This window comes from Fundulus heteroclitus, unplaced genomic scaffold (genome assembly GCF_011125445.2).
Source record: "Fundulus heteroclitus isolate FHET01 unplaced genomic scaffold, MU-UCD_Fhet_4.1 scaffold_194, whole genome shotgun sequence".
Classification (NCBI taxonomy): domain Eukaryota; kingdom Metazoa; phylum Chordata; class Actinopteri; order Cyprinodontiformes; family Fundulidae; genus Fundulus; species Fundulus heteroclitus.
The window spans coordinates 152,140-172,969 of NW_023396606.1; the positions used below are offsets into that span (position 1 = coordinate 152,140).

Here is a 20,830-nt window from a genome sequence, read left to right on the forward strand (position 1 = left end):
AGCAGCGCGCTTGCGCTCTGAGAAGGATGCAAGTACCCTATTCGATCCCAACTGCCTGCACTCTGGGTCCCTGAGCAAGACCCTCAACCCCCAACTGCTCCCTGGGCGCCCTACAGTGGCAGCTCACTGCTCCCCAATGAGGATGGGTTGAATGCAGAGAAATTAGGGGGAGTGCTGGCCTAGTGGTTAGAGCAGCGCGCTTGCACTCAAAGGATGCAAGTACCCGGTTCGAGCCCACTGCTCCCCTAGGGGATGGGTTAAAAGCAGAGAAACCACATTCCATTGCTTTGTACCTGATACAGTGCAATGACATTAAAGTTGAATTCTATTGTATTCTATTCATCACAGCCACTGCAGTGGGCATCGAAAGATGCCATTCTAGGCCAATGTCCCTGGCCTCTAGTAACCTCTGGCCAGCAGAATTCCATTGTCATGGAAACTCACTGACACATGCTGCTGCTTGTCTACTGCGCGGACACACTTGCTCTGTTTCTGTGTAATTGGGATGCAGTGGCAAAACCTTCCCTCGGACTTCGCCCCATATCTCCGTGACGATAAGGCCTAGAGAGGTAATTTTGTCTGTGTTTAATTTGGAACGGATAGGGGAACAAGACATCTGTTTTTTCTGGAAATATTTTAATAATGGCGCAAATTACAAAAATGCAAAAACACTCGAAATAATGTCCCGAACAAATCGCTATAGCTGATATGAGACCGTGAGTATCAGCAGCCTTTAGAAGACAACCGTTATTTTTATGTTTGTACAAAAATCGGTGTAGGCATGGCGGCGATGTAAAAAAGTGGATCATGTGGAAGGATACAGGTCCAAAGCGTTTTCAGGATTTTGCACATTCATTACTCCCAAACAAATTGTTCCTGCAGCAATACCGTAACAGTTATCAACTAAATAATTTTTTTGTGAGTGCCAGAAGGGCCTGAACATGAATGTGTGAAAGTCTCATGCCTGTACAACAAACGGTTTAGGAGTAGCGACAATGTGAAAACATGTGGTGTTTGGAATTTTAGGATGTGATTTTTCATGACACCTCCACAGAAAATCAATGGAGAGCGTTTGGACTTTTTGGCGCTCTGGGGTGATTTGCGAAAAATCTATAAATACTACACCAATGAGGGTTATATTTTCTGAATCCTGACCAAAATTCCTACGTTTTGGTGTGTAATTTGTCTACGTAGAATGAAAATTGAGCGAGTAGGCTGAAGTTGTTTGGAGTTTTGAAATCTTTGAAAAAGTTACAGTGCGTCACTCTAACTGCCAGAAAATTCCGGCATTTTCTCCTTTAATTTCTATGGGAGTTTTTGGTGTGGTTTTTTGCTAATTGCATCTCCACGATAACTCGAAATAGCGTGAAGTACAAATAGGACACTTCACGGCATCGAGAGGCATGTTTTGATATATACTTATAAATATTTGGTACATCATTTGCATGTGGCTCAAGGTGAGGAGAGGAGGAGAAAACAAGAAAAAGAGGAATTACAAGATTAATTATTTAAATTGCAATTACGAGAAGCAAAACAGAAAGTGAGTAAAAAGAAAAAGTGAACATGTGATGGTATCAGCAGTTGGATCTTCAACCCTGTAGGTGTCACCTCAGTGTCACCTCAGGCTTGCCTCCTTCTCTCTATTCTCCATATAATTACAGGTCTGTTGGTCCTGGACGTAGAAGCAGGTGGCAGTTCGGTGGTCAGTGTGCTGTCGAAATGGAACAGAGGACCGAATGTACGGAGTAGATATGGTGGATCTCTGAGAGCACCCATCGACATACAACTGTGGTTGTCCTGGATGTGGAGCATGTGACTGTGGGCTTTTTCACCCCACCGGCAGGTCAGCCTGGCATGGTGCCACCAAATCCTAACATGACCCCACCTCTACAAGGTCAGTACCCTAGCAAGGGGACAACTCTCCCTATGGACAATATTGATACACCCCTGAGGATGACTTGACTGGCATAAGCACTGCAGACCCCATGCTGCCAAAAAAAGTGGGAAATGACTGCATGAACTTTTAGTGGACACTGGAGCGACATATTCCACTACTTCTAGGCAACCATAAGCCTCTGGGTTGTGGACCGTGACTGTGTCACTGAGGTGCTTCTCAGAGAAAGAACAGCATCTGCCATTGTGACCCATGGGAGAGGACTTTGCTGACATCTATAAGAGACTGTGAACAGAGCCTGCTACAACTGGTGTTCTCTCAGTGTTTCAGCTATGGAAACACTCAGAGAACCATTTTATTTTACTGTATATGTGTATTGATTTTCTCTCTCTTATTGTTACAGAAGGCCTGGAGAAAGCAGAAAAACAGGTTGTGATAATAAGTGTTTTTCAAGTTATGTTCGAAATTGTGATGAACTGCACTCAGCCATCGGGTCTGCATACACATAACTAAACTGTGGGAAACTGCTTTGTACTGTCTCGAAGGTCACATTTGTGTTCGCCTCCCGTTCTCCTTAGAGTAACAATGTTTTTTTCAAACTAGGGACATCCTAAAATCTTAATAAACACAAGGAGACGGCAGGTGTGCTTTAGAGCAGTGGGCAATATGTAACTGAGCATATTCCTGTCGTTCTCCTTGCAAGTTAAAAAGCTCTAACGTCTGATGTCTTTTTCCCCCTGTGTTGTTTAATGGATTTTCTAGGTATTTGAACCTGACAATCAGAAACAGGGCAGACGCAGACTGCAGTGGGACCGTTGGGTGCGATTACTTTCCATCTATGTGATCTCTGCTCTGATTCTCAATAAAAGTGCGGGAACTTCACCACTTCACTGTTTCCTTATTCAATAAGTCTTGGAAGTTAGTTATCGTACCGAGTGTGAAGCGGCCAGGATGAGGATCAGTGCCTCTAAATCCGAGACCATGGTCTTGTGACTGAAAAGAGTAGAGTGCCTCCTCTGGGTTAGGGAGGATGTTCTGGCCCTAGTGGAGGAGATTAAGTATCTTGGGGTCTTGTTCACGAATAAGGGGAAGATGGAGCAGGAGATCGATAGGCGGATTGGTGCGGTGTCTGCTGTGAAGCAGGCGCTGTACTGGTCCGTTTTAGTAAAGAGAGCTGAGCCAAAAGGCGAAGCTCTTGATTTACCGGTCGATTTACGTTCCTACCCTCATCTATGGTCATGAGCTTTGGGTCATGACCGAAAGAGCGAGGTCCTGGATACAAGCAGCCAAAATGAGTTTTCTCCGTAGTATGTCTGGGCTCTCCCTTAGAGATAGAGTGAGGAGCTCAGTCATCCGGGGAGGACTCAGAGTAGAGCCGCTGCTCCTCCACATCGAGAGGAGCCAGTTGAGGTGGCTCGGGCATCTGGTTAGGATGCCTCCTGGACGCCTCCCTGGTGAGGTGTTCCGGGCACATCCCACTGGGAAAAGACCCAGGGGGAGACCCAGGACACGCTGGAGGGACTATGTCTCTCGGCTGGCCTGGGAACGCCTTGGGATTCCCCCGGAGGAGCTGGCCCAAGTGGCTGAGGAGCGGGACATCTGGGCCTCCCTACTGAAGCTGCTACCCCGCGACCTTACCCCAGATAAGCGGAAGAGGATGGATGGATGGATTACAGCTCTATAAGTTCAGTCAGTTCTGTCACAATCATTGTTAGGTCCTCCGCCATTGTTAAGTTCCCCCTTTTAATTTGTGCAGCTTCACCACTTGAAAGGGATTTATGCGTCTATGCAGATTGTCACAACTGGATTCCACTCAAAAGACCAAGCAGATATCTTCATTCATCTTTTATTTATTTATCAGTGTATCAGGTAATTTTCTTTACAATTGGTCCAGAAGAAGGTTAAAAATCTTTTAAGGTGCATAGCCACGTTATTTGACGTTTCTTTATTGATAAGTCAGTAGCTCATGCTGATTGCTTACAAGGTTTTTATGAAAGATTATCACGTCCTTCTGGCATATTAATTATTATTTTGCTGTTTTACGCTTTGTTTTGCTGGATTTAATAGTAAGTAAAGCCTTTTGTGTTTATTTATAACAGAAGAAAGTACAACACTGCACATGCGCAGCAGAGGATAAAACAAGGAAGCAGCTATTAGCAATTAGCATCTCTCAGGGTATCAATGCAGAATGGTCCGAGATCCTGTGTAAAAAAAACTCTAAAAACATATGTTTCCAAGAAGGAAAAGACTGCATTGTCACTGGGAATACAGTATAACTGTTGGTGTGCACTGAAGCGGATGCTAAACCCGCTCAAATGTGACCACAGAGTCGATTGATGTGAGTAAATGTTCTGATATGATGCTCTTTCAGTTGTTGTAGATCATTGGTCTTGATCACGACAAGCTGCTGCTTTACTGTGAGACATTGCAGAAGGTCAGGCTTGGTCTAGCATTTTTTATTGCTGTTTTATTAATTAAGCACACCGGCACTATGATAGTTCTGCGATACTGTCGGTAGATGCTGCCATGACTGTTTATATGCGGTCATTTTACCCGGTGCTGGGGCTATATTTTTATCCACAAAAAGGACAGATGTCAACAGACATCAAGACATTTTCAGGATGGTGGATTGGTGTGCATAATGTTATTTTATCATGATCAAACGGTTTTTGTTTTTTTATAAACATATAATATGGCTGTATACCTTTAAAACAACCCCAAAACAAGAACACTAAATATTATTGCTTTACCTATATTTAAGTGTACATAAGTTATTTTTACTCAAACTGCAAAGAAAATCATGCTAAGCAAATCACTGTGAATATTACACAAAAGTGCTTATAGAAAGTAAAATGGACAAAATAACTTCTGTCCATTTGATTTATGAAACTACAAAAACACCTTTAAAGTACATAATTCCAAAATAATTAATATTTGCATTTTAATTGTTTACTTTTTCATATTAATAAATAATGTTTATCTTAATTTACAAATGTATAAATGTCAGGATTTGTCTCGGAGAACCCAAACACACACACACACACACACACACACACACACACACACACACACACACAGAGTCCGTTTAGAGGCAGTTTATTGAGGTGTTTGGATAATGGATGAGAATCTTTACCGGGGTGGTGAAGATGGATGGGGAATGCTGGAGTGCTGCGGGTGCTGTGCTGCAGGAACCGGGTAGCTTCCATAGCAGGTGAGAGAGTTCTCGGGACGCTGGGGCTGCTGTAAGACCAGGAGCGCAGCAGAGAGAGAGTCCTCAGAACGCAGGGGCTGCAGAAGGACCCGGAGCGCAGCAGAGAGAGTGTCCTCAGAACGCAGGGGCTGCAGAAGGACCAGGAGCGCAGCAGAGAGAGTTCTTTGGACGCAGGGGCTGCAGTTGGACCAGGAACTCCACAGAGAGGTCACATGAAGCGCAGGAAGATTCAAGTGTAGCTGGAGGATCAGGAGCACAGCAGGGAGAACCAGCAGCAGAGCCAAGGGATCACCGGGAGCACAGAAACGCTGGAGCAGCAAGAGGATCAGCAGCTGACTGGCGCAGGCGTAGGAAAACTATGGCAGCCAGACGTGGGAAAATCTCTGGGTGCAAGACTACAGAGAGTTGATGCTCAGCCAGACGTGTGAGAATCTCTGACTGAGGGCATCAGACGATTGAACAGGGTGTAGGGAGGTTTACAGGTGGAAACAGTCCGTGCTGATTAGAGACTGACAGGTGTAGATGATTAGTGGAGTGAGACAGAGCAGGGCAGGAGGAGGAAGGCGCTAGAGAGAGGTAAGCCCAAGAACTAGAGAGCGCTGCAGAACTTAGGAACTAGGGAGCACTGGGAGAACTCAGGAACTGGGGAGCACTGGGAGAACTCAAGAGCTAGGGAGCGCTGGGAGAACTCAGGAACTTAGTGAACGCTGGGATTCAGTTAGTGAAGGCTGGAACTTCAGAACAATGGGAGAGGGCAGGAACTTAAGAACATTGGGAGAGCACAGGAACTTGAGAACGTAGGAGAACACAGGAATTTGGGTGCGCAGGGCAGCAACGGCTCAGGTGCACTGGGCAACGAAGCCATGGATTCTGCCAGCAGCCAGCTATGCTGGAGCGGATGCAGCCATGGGCTCCAGGGACCCAAGGCCCCTGGGGCGCCCTGCACTCTGGCGGGTACCAACCAGCGGGGGGGAGCAAAAGGGGTGGGGGGGTTATGGGCTCCACACTTAATGGAGACCTCAGGTGTTTCGGGAGAGGGCGCAGTACAAGCCCAACCTAATCGTTTTTCAATAGATCGTTGTCTTTATTGCAGTTCCCCTTGTCATTACATTGCAGAGTGTCTCATTCGCCCAAAAGCCAGACCCCATTGCGTTTGCACAATATTTCACGCACTTGATACATTTTGTTTTTTGGCATTTTCGCCTTTTGAAGCTCCTCAGCGTAAAAAGAACCTCGAACGGGCTCTCCGTCTAAATCTTTCAGTTTGAAAACAGGTGGAGATTGTTGTATCTCCGTTCATATTTCTTGTCAAACACACCACGCACTTTAGAGATTCTGACATGGTCACCTTGCTTAAACGCCATCTTGAGTTTTGTGTAGCATTTGGAATAAGTCCCGTACAAATTCTGAAACACCTGAAAAGCGTTTCTAGCGGTGACTTCGACAGGGGCCATTTCAATACTCGAATGATAGCTGTGGTTGTAACTTTTGACCATATCCTGAAGCACATTTACATATCGGAGAGTGTTGTTTGCGGTGAAATATCTCCACATTGTTGATTTTAACGTACGGTTAAACCTCTCAACCACCGATGCTTTTATATCACTAGCCGTGGAAAAATTTTCAATACCGTTTTTATCCATTAATGCTTTGAATGATTTGTTGAAAAATTCTTTACCGTCGTCAGTTTGAAGTCTCTTCGGAATCTGACTCTCCATTAAAAACGGATTTGAAAGCTGTTACGACATCGGATGCAGTTTTCCTTTTTAAAACCCTGACATATGCTCTTTTGGAAAATATGTCGATAACGGTTAATAAATAATTGTAACCGTCATTTTCTTTGGACAAACTGCATATCACAAAGATCTGCTTGAAACTGTCTCATAGGCCTAGTGACAAACACTTTATTTCTGGGAAATCTTATTCTTGCTGGTTTATGCAAAGAATATGCATCTTGTTCTGATAAAAAGTCTTGAACCTTTTCAGCCGGGACCTTCTTACCAGTTTCACTTTCCATAGCTCTCTGTAATCTATCTACTCCGCCGAAAGAACTGGGGTGAACAGGTGTGTAATATACCCGTTTCTTTAACTTTTCTTCAGCCATACCTTCCCACACACGTAGTGATGCTAAATAAAGGAAAAGATGTCTGCAATCTTTTTTTTATATATTTCATTAACATAATCAGGAAAGAAATTACATTAATTTATTATACCACAAACTAATTGTAAAAATTTATTTCATATATAAAAAGAAAAGATGTAAAAATAAAACAGTTACATTGAAAATACATTCTTTTTAATACTATGTCACAAACTAATTTAATATATAAAGAGAAAGATAAGAGAAAACATGCATGCTTTGGTTTCAACACCCCCGCCAGTACTGCGAGGCGGCTAGAAGCTGATCTCTGAATTCAGAGATTTCTTGAATGACCTGACCATACACGTCGTGGATGGGGTCATACACCTGCTTGACCCGCGTCAATTCCTACAAGTCAGCTTGTGCAACCGCGCTGACTGCATCGCTGTCTTGATGAATGTTGCGTGCGGCTACAAAGTGTTGAATGGCTCTGATGAAATGTGCATTACAAAGCACTGGCATTACACAATAGTAATTGATAGTAGTTGCCATGTTGAGAACCCGTCCTCAACATGGTAAAAGCATTCATGGTCTCTCAAACTAGGACGGTTCATATTACACCCGTAACATTTATCCTGCACATACTTGTTGATGGCGTGGAACAAAAGATGGTGCACCACAGTTTTCACAGCTCTGATGAAGCCGAAGCGAATCTACCCATCATTTTCATCGGCCCCGGTGTCAGCCTCTACTTGGCCTGGCTGAGAAGGTTCCGGGGAAGGGGGGATCTCCTTGGCCTGAGGGTAGCTGTGAGTCCTCGGATAGCACTGGGGAGGCTGGATCTCCTTGGCTGTCAGGGAGCTGCGTGTCCTCAGCCTGACAAGGAAGGACACAGGCAGGAAGATTCACAGCTTGTGAATCTTCGTCCAGGGCCGTAGTCTGAGGTGGCATGGTAGGAAGCCTGGAATTCTTATCCCATAAAACAAAGTACTCAGGGCTGCCTTTCATGCCTCCAGGGTGGGGGCCTGGACCAGTCGATGCTATGCCTCTGCAGTGACGTGAGGATACTCTCGCTCCCGCCGTCATGTCAGACTGCTGCCAGCGTCGTTCCTCATGGTGTCAGATGTTAGATGTCTGGTCAGCGAAGTTGCACAGAGTCCCGATTGGCCTGCCTGGTTGTTTTTATATACTGAGAAGGGCGTGGTTAACGTTGAAGGGGCGGTATTGGCTGTTGTTAGGGGTGGGTCTAAAAAGTGAGTGCTTTCTTGACCCCCCAAATGTCTTTCCAGTTGCGACAGTCTTGAAACAGCGTTGAAATCCTGTCTGCTATTCCGATCATCTTGTCACGCCACGCATCAAAGGGAATAGCTAGCAATGTCCTGAACACACCGCCGTCAGAATTATAATACTCAAGCACGAAAATTACCGTCTCTGTTTTATCTAGAGCCTTTCTGAGACTTGCACGGAAAAACCATCGGCCGGTAGCCCCCGTCTTTTACTGACAAGTAGCTGAGAAGATCCTATTTCCTGAATCCTTGTCAATTTCATTTAGGTTGGTCAGCGTTTAGTGGCGGGTGAATCCTTGATTCCATCCTCGGCTTGTTGATGTGGTCGTTTGCCCCGTTTAGTGGCGGGTGAATCCATGATTCTGTCCTCGGCTTCTTGTCTCACAGAGGGGCCTGCTGCTGCATTTGCTTCTTCAGTGCCTAGTCTGCGAAGCATGATGAGTTTCAGAACAGCCCAATCATTTGATGTCAGCATGCCCAAGGAGTGGATAGTTTGTAGCTCGTCACCTTCATCATCCAGTTGATAGAGATATATAGACTTAGACTTAGACTTTCTTTATTGTCATTTTGTATACACAGAGTGCATACAGAACGAAATTTGGTTTTTCACACAGCTCAGAAAGATTGCAGTAACTCTACAGGATACCTGACAGTGAATTACAGTACAGGATAAAGTGCAGTGATAAATCGCAATCACTTACAGGATAGATTGCAATTGACTTCCGGTTAAAGTGCAGCAGTGAACAGTAGGCAGATGAAAATATGCAGTAAGGTGCAGCAGTGATTTAAAAGTAGACAGTTGCATTGTAAACAGTTTTGCAGTACGTTTCTGGGTAAGGTGCAGCAGCAATTTTGCAGGGTACGATACAAATGTGCAAATGTGCAAATGTGCAAATCAGCGAGTCGAGTGTGGTACACAGTCCGTTTTTTTTTACTTCAGCAGTTTAGCAGTTCAACAGTCTGATGGCAGCAGGGAAAAAGCTTTTGCAGAACCTGGTGGACCTGCAGCGGATGCTGCGGAACCTCTTTCCAGAAGGCAGCAGGGAGAATAGTCTATGGTTGGGGTGTGAGGGGTCTCTGATGATGTTATGGGCTCGGGCCACGCAGCGCTGCGATGAAATGTCTTTAATGGAGGGAAGAGGAGCCCCGATGATCCCTTCTGCTGTCCTCACCACTCTCCTCACGTTCTTCCAGTCGGAGGCACTGCAGCCTCCACACCACACAGAGAGACAGCTGGTCAGAATGCTCTCTATGGTGCTTCTGTAGAAGGTCGTGAGGATGGGCGGGGGCAGGCGGGCTCTCCTCATCCTCCGCAGAAAGTACAGTCGCTTCTGTGCCCTCTTCACCAGTGACGTGGTGTTCACAGTCCAGGTGAGGTTGTCCGTGATGTGCACCCCCAGGAACTTGGTGCTGCTGACCACCTCCACCGCTGAGTTGTTGATGAGCAGTGGAGCATGGTGAGGCCGGTTTTTCCTGAAGTCGACGATGATCTCCTTCGTCTTCTCCACGTTCAGGATCAGGCTGTTGTCTCTGCACCAGTCCACCAGCTGTTCCACCTCCTCTCTGTAGTCCTGGTCGTTGTCGTCTCTGATCAGGCCCACCACCGTTGTGTCGTCTGCAAACTTCACGATGTGATTGGTGGTGAACCTGGGGACGCAGTCGTGAGTCATCAGGGTGAACAGCAGGGGGCTCAGGACGCAGCCCTGAGGGGAGCCCGTGCTGAGGGTGATGACATCAGAGGTGTTCTGTCCGACCCGGACTGACTGAGGTCTGTTGGTGAGGCCTAGCACGAAACGGGCCTAGCAGCCAGTTTCGTAGGGGTGTGTTGAAGCCCAGATGTTCCAGTTTTCCCACCAGATGTTGTGGGATGATGGTGTTGAACGCTGAACTGAAGTCCAGGAACAGCATCCGCACGTGCGTGTTCTTCTCCTCCAGGTGTGCTAGGCTCAGGTGAAGAGCAGAGGAGATGGCGTCCTCAGTGGAGCGGTTCCGTCGGTAGGCAAACTGGAACGGGTCGAGTGTTGGGGGAGACTGGAGACGATGTGTTCCTTTACCAGCCTTTCAAAGCACTTCATCATGATGGGAGTCAGTGCAACAGGCCGGTAGTCGTTGAAACAGGTGACTTGAGGTTTCTTCGGCACCGGAATGATGGAGGCAGACTTGAAGCATGCTGGCACTATGGCTTGGTCCAGCGAGATGTTAAAAATGTCTGTGAGGACACCAGCTAGCTGACCTGCACACTCCTTGAGCACCCGCCCAGGTATGTTGTCGGGGCCTGGGGCCTTCCGCGGGTTGACTCTCCTCAGAGTCTTCCACACGTCGGCGGTGTCAAGGCAGCTGAAAGCTGCAGTGAAAGCTGTTCCTGATGGGGAACAGCTTTCACTGCTGGAGTGCTGTTTAGTGCCTCAAACCTCCCAAAGAAGTTATTTAGTCCATTGAGGAAGTCAGCATCAACTTCACCCACCGGGGGGGGAGGGCGTGTTGTATTCAGTGATCGCCCGGATGCCTTTCCACATGCTCCTGGTGTTGCTGGCGTCATGGAAAAGCTCCTGGATTTTCTGACTGTGGTTCCGCTTTGCTAGCCTGATGGCACGGTTCAGGTTGGCTCTCGCTGTCCTCAGTGCCTCCTTGTCACCAGACTTGAAGGCTGAGTTCCGTGCTTTTAGCGCTTGACGGACCTCCGCAGTAATCCAGGGTCGTTGGTTGGCTCGGGTGATGATGGTCTTGGTGGTGCTGACGTCCTCAATGCATTTGTTGATGTAGGCTGACACAGTCATGGCGTACTCATCAATGTTGATCTTGTCCTCATAAGTTGCAGCATCTTTGAACATGTTCCAGTCAGAGCACTCAAAACAGTCCTGGAGCGCCTCCATTGCTCCCTCAGTCCACACCCTCACCTGCCTCGCTGTTGGTTTTGCTCTGATCAGCAGGGGCCTGTATGCAGGAATTAGCATCACAGAAAGGTGGTCTGAAGAGCCCAGGTGGGGGCGGGGGGCTGCTCTGAATGCTCCTTTAATGTTTGTGTAGACTAAGTCTAGAGTGTTCTCTCCCCGAGTTGCAAAATCCACGTGTTGGTAAAAATGAGGGAGAACAGTTTTCATATTTGCCTGGTTAAAATCCCCAGCAATGATGAAAACACCCTCTGTGTGTGCAGATTGCAGCTCAGAGATAGTCCGATAGAGAACAGTCATAGCATCTTTAGTATTAGCGCTGGGAGGAACATAAACCGCTGCGATGATAACAACAGTGAACTCTCTAGGCAGATAAAAAGGTCTGCAGCTAATAATCAAAAGCTCAATGTCCGGAGAGCAGAGACTTGTGACTAATCTAGCATTTTTACACCAGGTGTTATTGGTGTAAACGCAGAGTCCGCCTCCTCAGGTCTTACCGCAGAGTTCTGTTTGTCTGTCGGCGCGGAAAGTAGCTAGCCCCTCCAGGCTAACGGCGTTGTCTGGAATTGTTGAGGTTAGCCATGTTTCGGTCAGAATAAGAGCGCAGCAGTCCCTGAGCTCCCTCTTTGCAGAGAGCTCGAGTTGTAAATGGTCCATTTTGTTGTCCAGTGAGCGAACGTTGGAAAGCCAGATGGATGGTAGCGGCGGTCTGAATGGGTTAGCCTTTAGCCTCGCTGCTAAGCCTCCTCGGCACCCGCGCTTCTTCGGCCGGCTACACCGCTTCCGCGGTGCTCTCCTCCGGCGTGAGCTGCTCGTCGAAGCCGCCGCTTCACAGGCCTCCGGGGCTGGTCTCCGTAAGACGCCACAGTCACGTAAACAGTCGAGCGTGGTATTTAAAAGTCCAAAAACACAACTTGATCGTAACTCCAACAGGCGCTCGCGGTCAAGTACTGATCGGCTGGGTAGATGAGTGGTTTCCAGCGAGTTTGGCGGCATTTTTTTCAAAAAGTCCGCTAGTTGGTACAGGAGCTGTGTTCGGCTGCTGCCGCCAGGGGCGCCGCCGGTTCTCCTCTGATTCATATTTAAAGACGTACCCCCATTTACCACGGGCTCAATAGGGTTCCAAAGACCATTGTTCTTGCAAAGGCAGGCTCGGAGGCATCTGAGTTCTGCATAAAAACAGCGTAGCCTTGTGAGGGGTATGCTGAGCTCGCCAAAAATCGCTCTGATCATGGAAAATCGTGATGGGTGTCTCAGCAATGACAGGTTCAAAGGTGGTTCTTCCAGATGCCATGTTGAAAAGTATTCATTCACTACGGACGCTGAAGAAAAGGGGCTTATATCATGAGAGAAGCGGTCATGGGCGGGTTGAAGGGGACTTCCGGGGCGGGACTTCAGCGGAGGATGGGTGTGAATTCACATAGGGGTGACAGGTGTCATAAAATAGGGAGAGGGTCAGGAAGGGGGGGGTCACATACGGGTGACAGGTGTCATAAATCAAGGGTCATTTAAGGGGTGATAGGGGCCATAAATTAACTTTTGAGATAAGGTGTATCCTATCTGTGTGTGATGTGTATGAGCATGGGACCTATTAAATGCATTAAAAGTAAAACCATACATAGGGCTTACAATTAATAGACAGCCAGTTACTCTTTTATGTGATTCAGGAGCCTGAAAAACATGTATAAAAATATTCTAGGACTAAAGGCATCTAAAATGCTCATTTTTGTAAAACCCTAACCCTAACGTCCCAAGGATAGATGTCAAAAGCAATAGAAATAAAAGACACTCTAACAGGAAAAGGGTTTCATGCTCCGGTAGTAATGTCACCATCATCTGATGAAAATTATTTAAAAGGTATTTCAAATGCTTTGTGGTCTACAGGACCAACTGATGTAGGATTATTGACAAACTGTAGAACCAGTTAAAATAGTTCCTAAATCACAATACAAGTACATGCTGCGGATAAAACAGATCCTGCTAATATGTGAAGAACAGGAGGGTATTAAACCATTGGATGCAGGAATAATTAGACCATGCCCAGATTCCCAATTGCCACAGGGATTTGCAAATAGTCCTACAATTTTCACCCAGGCTGTTTTAACATGCTTGGAGACCTTTAATCCTAAGCATATAAGTCAAGTGTTAATGTACATGGATGACCTTCTAATTGCATCTAAAACAGCTGAACACTGTAGAGCAGACTCCCTGCAACTGCTACATCATTTGGCTAAAACAGGAAACAAAGTTAGCAGAGATAAAATGCAGTGGGTGTAGAAAGTAAAGTAAAATAATAGGCTATGTTATCTCAGAAGATGGAAAAAATTCACAGGAAGAATGAAAAACTGCGATAGCAAGTGCGCTGAAAACCAGTTACTAAAAAACAGATGTCCTTTTTAGGATTGTGCTGTTACTGCAGAGGTTGGATTTCACATTACATTGAAAAAAACTCAGCTTCTCTTAAATCTTATTTATGTCAGAGACAATCCAGTGGACCCTAGAAGCAGAAAAGCAATTCTCAGAGTTAAAAGCAGAGCTTATCTCAGCAACTGTCTAAGCTCTACCGAATTGTCAAAAACCGTTCATCCAAACAGTCAACTGTAAAGCTAGTTTTATGACCTCTGTGTTGTTACAACCTCGTGGTGATGAGCTAAAAACCTGTAGCTTACTACTCCTAAAGACTATATCCTGTGAATCTAGAAGGGTTGTTAGACAGCAAATTGCGCCAACTGCAGAAATGGAATGGAATGAAATAAAAAGTGGAGCAACAGTGGATGTAGAAGGATTCTACACAGTCTGTAACAAACCAGTTCTCCCTAAAAGCTTATTCAAAACAGCAGCTGTTTTGAGCCATGGGCCTTGCCATGTCTCAAAAAGGAGGGATAACTAGAATACAGCAACATTTTACAACATATGGATTTAATTCATACACAAAAAAAACTTTTGTAAAGATTTTTTTAACTGTGTAACTGTGTTTTTTAACTGTGTAAAACATAGCCCCCAGGGTAATTTTACACCGAAAAAAATTAAGGTTTCCAGAACCAAAGGAGCCTTTTGAAGTAATGCATATGAATTTTATTAAATTGGCAAAGTGGCCCTTAGAAATACTGTCTAGTAATGATTGATGCATTTTGAAAACGGCTTGAAATAATCCCAGCAAAGCATGCAGATGCATTGACAGTAGCTAAAGCTATATGCAAAGGTGTTGTTCCAAACTTTGGCATCCCACAGAAAATCAAGTGACAATGGTCCACATTTTGTGAACAAGGTGATTCAGTAAATGGCAAGCAGGTTACAAATAACCTTAAAGAATCACTGTGCTTATCATCCACAAAGTGCAGGACTTGTTGAAAGAACAAATGGGACAGTTAAATCCAGGCTTAAAAAGTGCATGGAAAAAACAGAGGCCATGGCCAGAGTGCCTGGACCTAGTAAAACTGTACATGAGAGCAATGTTGCAGTTTAAAGAAGTGTCCAATGCAAATTTACTGCGAGGAGAACCTTTGTCTCCACAGGATCCACAAGCAGTGAGGCCAGGGGACTGGGTGTTCATCAAAATCATCAGAAGGAAGAACTGGGTGAGCCCAAGGTGGGAAGGACCATTCCAAGTGCTCCTGACCACGCCAACAGCTGTGAAGATCGCTGAAAGACCATCCTGAATTCACCTCACCCACTGTAAGTTACAGAGAGTGTTAAAAACCTAAGGTTGGAACAGTGGGGAAGTCCGACTACAAAGGGGTTTGGTCTTTTACGGCCACTCGTGTTAACGTCGGTGAAGAAACCAGCTGATCCCTGTTCTTTAGAGTCCTGGGTAAAATTAACATCTCTGCTAACCTAGCAAAAATGGGGTTCCCATGGAGATGGGGCTTCCTTTGCGTTGTGGCTCTTGCGTGCATTATCTGTTTGAGTCCAGACCTGCTGAGTGAGAGAAGAAAGAGGTTCATCCACTCCACTTCCATGAAGATTTGGCTGGGAAATATCCCAAACCACCATGTTGACAACCTATGGGAAATGTATGCAAGGGCTATAGCCCAACAGCATAACAAGGCTGATTGCTATGTGTGTTCTGTCATGCCTAAATGTACCAAGCAGCCTACCTTGTACATATCCCCAATGAACGCCTCACAGGCTATTTGTTTTGCTTCATATGCATTCCAGTTTAGGCCTGCTCAGTTAACGAACATTACAACTGGAGAGATTATGAAGAAACGCGTGTGCAACGGAAAAAAGTCGTCACTGTTCTCTAACAGCAATGTCACAGGTTATCCCACCAAGATGAAGGCTGTTATGCCTAAAGGAATGAAACATCCAGTGTGTATTCGCTTACCTAGAGGAAGCGACACGGAGAAGGTAGGACATGCAGTAGGATGCCAGAGTACCATCAATGACCTTTACTCTGACTTTTGTGTTTCTACTGTTTGTGTAATTCCATGCCTAAAATCTATGATTGCCAAAACTATGGGAAATGTAATATTTCAATATCAACTGCTTTCACAAATCCCTCTTGAGGAAATACAACCCGTAGTTTGAGGTTAAGCTTCAATTGTAAATAAAAATGATTAACAGAAGGGATATGTTAGAGAAATGTGAATGTAATAATTTTCTATTTATTAAGTTACAGGCCTTTAGTCAGTTTAAAGAGCTGGCTTGCAAGCATGTTCTATTGTTTTAACTTCACACAGGAAGAATAGATGCTTCTCCCAGATAAGGAATGTCCTGCCTATATTCAGCTGTGTATGTTAATCTTACATCTCTTTGTGTGGCAACCCCCAGGTTGTAAAGTCTTGACCTCTCCTGTCCCTCTTTTGAAGTTTGATAATAAAGGCAGAGAAAAAGAGGTGGTTCAAGGCAGATGAGCCAATACTGTGATGGAGCAGGTCCTCTGCTCCTGGCTCCTCTGCCCCCTTCAATAGAATAGTATAAACTTGTGTTGTGTGGTTTCCTTTAAAGGATAATAAGGGGTTATCAAACATAACCCTATCAATAATCATGAATAATTAATGAAGAAATGTACAAAGAATATATATATAAAAAGGTGAGAAACTATTTTCTGTATTGCACAGTAGCCTAAATGGTCATCTAGAAGTTTGCTTGATTCCATCTCCTTGCTTTTGATTGCTGCACAGAGCGCTTTTCACTAGGTTGGTGCAAAGCTGAAGAAAAGATGCATTGATCTGCAGCAATACGGCTCCAAGTCTGTGTATTGCGCTGTGATCCAGGAGCCAATTTTACTTTTACACAAGTAGGCAACCCCAGTAAAATGCTGACAAGTTAGTGCATATTAACATCAAATAGATAAAGTAGTAAAATGACTGGCTAGTAAAAGTAAATAAGCAAATCAAAAATAATAAAGATAAGGTGCGTCCTAACATTGTGTACAATGTTAAGCTTCATTGTCATGACACATTTCACCTCGTCACTGGGATAAAAGTTTGTTCTCTCCTTAATCAATGACCATTCACATTAGTGCCACAATGTCGGCCCTTCTGCTTGCTGTTGCTTGCCTGGCATTATCACCAGCCATTCGCACAGCATTCGAGAGCAATTACACAGTGGGCAACAAGCCAGAAATAATGCAGTACAATGGCGCTATCTAGCGACGCTTTCACTTACCTGCCACTCCAGTCTCCTTACACTTTTTTGAAGGCTTGGTCCTTTCTAGACTTGTTTTGATAGTAATAACTGGGTAAGTCATACAACGCAGGCCGACAGCACACTGCCATTATCAGCTTATCTTCCATGTTGAATGAAAACAGCTTTGTCTCCACCTCAGTTCTTCACCCCATGCCAAATCCAACAACTGTCGCGTTGCATCCATTGCAGGTGTTGTGTCACCCTGGTTTTGCTTTGATCACCAAAATTGCTAGAAATACCTCTTGGGTTCGCATAGTGTTGCTTTGCGCCACCTGTGTGTCAACTGTGTATAGGGATATCATATAAATCTGTCGCTCGGCCTGACACATTCACGTTCATTGTGAATGCACCTCCAGAGTCATTATCAGCAATGATCTGATTCACTCTGAAGCTAAAATTCCTAGGTAGGGATTTGTAGGCTAAGATAGGCACTCTCTTTAAGAGTAGTCTGAAAATATTTGTAAATATTGGCACAGCTCTACAACAAAATATGGATGGAGAGACAATGAGGATAAAGAAGAAAAAATCTGAATATGTAAACTAAAGTCTATGTGTAATATGTGTAATAAGCACATTTCTGTTTGTTAAATAAGTGCCTTTGTGAGCCTGCTGCTTTATTAAAGTGTTCTTTTCATTACATTGAAAAGAACACTTGTTTTCTCAAAATATAATGAATGTATATTTGTCAATATGACTTAAAAAGTAAGCTTTTATTGTTCCAAATTTTCTAATATTGAAAAGTAATTATTTTATCCTTATTTAATTCCGGAAATATTAATGCAATTTTTGTAACTTGTTGACTTTTGAAAGGCTATCTGAAGTTTGTTATATAGCTTACTTTATTTACAAAGAAGGCATACTGTAAATATGTTAAAATGACAAGTCTTCCATAAGTAAATGGAGTATCCTTAAAGGGTTTCATGACAACATAAACTATAAAAACATAGCAAATGGAATGTTGATGAAATGGAGCTAACCTGAAGGTGGAAATGTAAAGTTTTTTTATGAGAAGCAAAAAAAATCGCCTCTATTTAGCCACATGAGCATTCCCAGCTGTTTAAAAATAATTTGGCTGTTTTTGTTTCAAAAAAACAAAAATAAAGCTTTTCTATAACAAAAACAAATATTTTTGCTCAGATAAGAGTAATGCTTTTTACAGAAAGTTTGCCTGTTCATTGACATTAATTATGTAAATTTCAGAATCAAAGCGTTCTTTCACACTTTTTAAAGAATAAAGTATAGAAACAAAAGGTTTGTTAAAAATCCACTTATTTTTTCAAGAAAAGATGAAATGATCTCATTTCATGTTTTTTGTACCAAATTACAAAAGGTAAATCCAGGAACTATTACAACTGGACAGATACATATTCATTATGTTTTAAATCTGACATGACTGACTTTGTTTGTTGTATAAGTAGAGGAATATAAATATGATTATGTAATGTAATAGGTTATTTTTCTCTTTACCTTTGCGTTATTTCCCATTGTGATCCTTCCAAGTCCTCTGCTCCTGCTCTCTTTAAACTGAACAGTTTACATTTGTCACCCTCTCATTTTTCTGCAACTGTGATGATTGTGTCATTCATCTACAGACATCCGGTCTGGCTAGTTGCAATGTTGTCAACCTGAGAGAATTTTTCACTTGTCTGTCAAGATATTTACATAGAGAAAAATCTCTCAAATCCTGTTAGGTGTGGCCAAGTCAGCCACGGGGTTAACAAAAGCTGTGAATTTGAATTACTTGGCATTCCTTGCAGCTACACCTCCCACCCCTTCAATATCTGTCAGTAGAGGGTCCAGAGCAATTCACAGCACTATTTTGTTCATGTAAAGATAATTTACATCTCTGCAAAAAGTGTTTGTGTTAGATCTGCGCATTGAACAAACATCTTTCAACTGTCAAATTTAACAGAAACACACACACACACACACACACACACACACACACACACACACACACACACACACACACACACACACACACAAAACTAAGGAAAGGACTTAAACACTTGTCATTTACAAAATTGCTAAATGTCAAACAGTTTAACTTATTATCTCTGTATGTGTTTGTGTCTGCAAGTTGTGAAATAGTATTTTTGTTCTAAAAATGCTGCTGGCCATGACACATTTGTGTTGTTTTTGTTCTTGTATTGTCAACCAATGAAAGTTGTTGAAAGAGTGTTTCTACTTCTATTTCCTTACTCAGAGTCGCTCTCAGCAGCTATCTGAATCACTCTTAAGCTAAGACTCCTTGGTAGAAATTTTTAGGCTAAGATGTGAACATGGGCACTGACTTTCACTATCCAAGCATCAAAATTTAAACCTATTTCTCCTAAAGCAATCTGAAGACAGTGATTAATGCTTAGATTACCTCTCCCCATGATTATGCCATTGCTCTATTCTAAGAATTAGACAGTCTTCCTTTGCTTCCTACAATTGCACAAAAATGCTACATTTTAACTGGGACTCAAACAAGACTTCACAAACTATGCTTTTCCTTTCATTTTTACATTACAATTCAGTTTAAAATCCTTTCATTGTCATACTCCTAGGTCTGGGTGCAATGCCTTGCCAAGATCCGCAGATCCTGGACCCCAATCTTAGAACCTCCAAGCATTCAGACCAAGAAAGAGGATAGGACTTCGGACCTATCCTCCGCTTAGCCCTCCTGTCTGTGCTCGCCTGCCTGTCCACCCTCAGAAAACCAACAAGAGAGAGTACTGGACCTGCACCTTTAACCTGGACCAATGGACACCACCCTCCCAAGACCAGACCAGAAAAAAAAAAGATTTTCGAGTGGCCTAGTCAAATTCCTGATGTAATTCCAGTTGACATACTGAGGCATGACCTTAAATCTCTCCACAGCGGTGTAAGAGTAATTGCCAGTTATTACTTGATTGCAGTTAGGTCAGTTTTCCCCACAGGACTATGTGGGTTTTCGTTTTTCTATCTCTCATAACCAACACCTTAATTTAAACAATTTTATTTTGGGCTTACTCGTGTTATTTAATATTTCAAGTTTTTGGATAATACATTTTTACATGTGACAAACATGCAAAAAAAAAAAAAAACTTCCTCTAACCCTTCATAGGATAGACATATAAAGAGAAGGTAAAGCTAAGAGAAGCAGACCTAACCTAACAAGAAAGACAGACACATGAAAATAGAAGAAAAGAGGAAAGGCTAAGAAAAGCCAAATAAAATTGACAGACAAAACACAGTACAGTGGACAACGAGGGAAAGGGGGACTTGAAAGGAACATAATTTATTAATAGATAACAAAGGCAAATGGGAATATGGGTACCCGACAGGAAGACTGTGCATGGAAGGCCAGTGTATTCCAGCAGGGAGAACTGTAATTTTGTGGTTCTTAACCCTGCCCCTAACCCTACTGTGCTTGGCTGAATCCCAGTGACTCTCTTAGGGCTTGAAACTCCTTATGTAGGACTTCTACCAAGGCGAGACGGGCATCCAGGCGGGTGTTATTGAAAATATTATTCTGAAGTCACCATGGCCTCACACCACTCGGACGTGGGAAGCCTGGAGACCTGATGGCTGTGTATAAGATCCACTGTTTGCTGAGTGCAAGGCTGAATGCTGCGTAGAATGATTATTGTCTATAATAGACTGTCTTTGTTATGTCTCAAGCCAAGGCCACTGTGCGGTATTAGGGGAAGCCGGAAAAGCAAGACAGGCAGAGACAGGGCAGACGCAGACTGCAGCGGGACCGTGGGGTGCGATTACTTTCCATCTATGTGATCTCTGCTCTGTTTCTCAATAAAAGTGCTGGAACTATATTACCGCCGTCTCCTCATTTAGTAAAGATGGGAACTC

General features: G+C 44.0%; 1 protein-coding gene across 3 annotated transcripts in view; it reads right to left on the reverse strand.

Moving 5' to 3' along the window:
- LOC105917238 (NXPE family member 3) overlaps positions 1-18,601 on the reverse strand; it is a 54,294-nt gene extending 35,693 nt beyond the window's left edge. Inside the window, exon 1 of one of the 3 annotated variants that reach the window (XM_036129625.1) lies at positions 18,464-18,601. In XM_036129625.1, the coding sequence (XP_035985518.1) occupies positions 18,464-18,481 (18 nt within the window). In that variant the 5' untranslated portion in view covers positions 18,482-18,601. The remainder of the gene's footprint in view (positions 1-18,463) is intronic. The other 2 variants (XM_036129626.1, XM_036129627.1) reach the window with 2 other exon arrangements.
- Between the last annotated feature and the right edge of the window lie 2,229 nt (positions 18,602-20,830).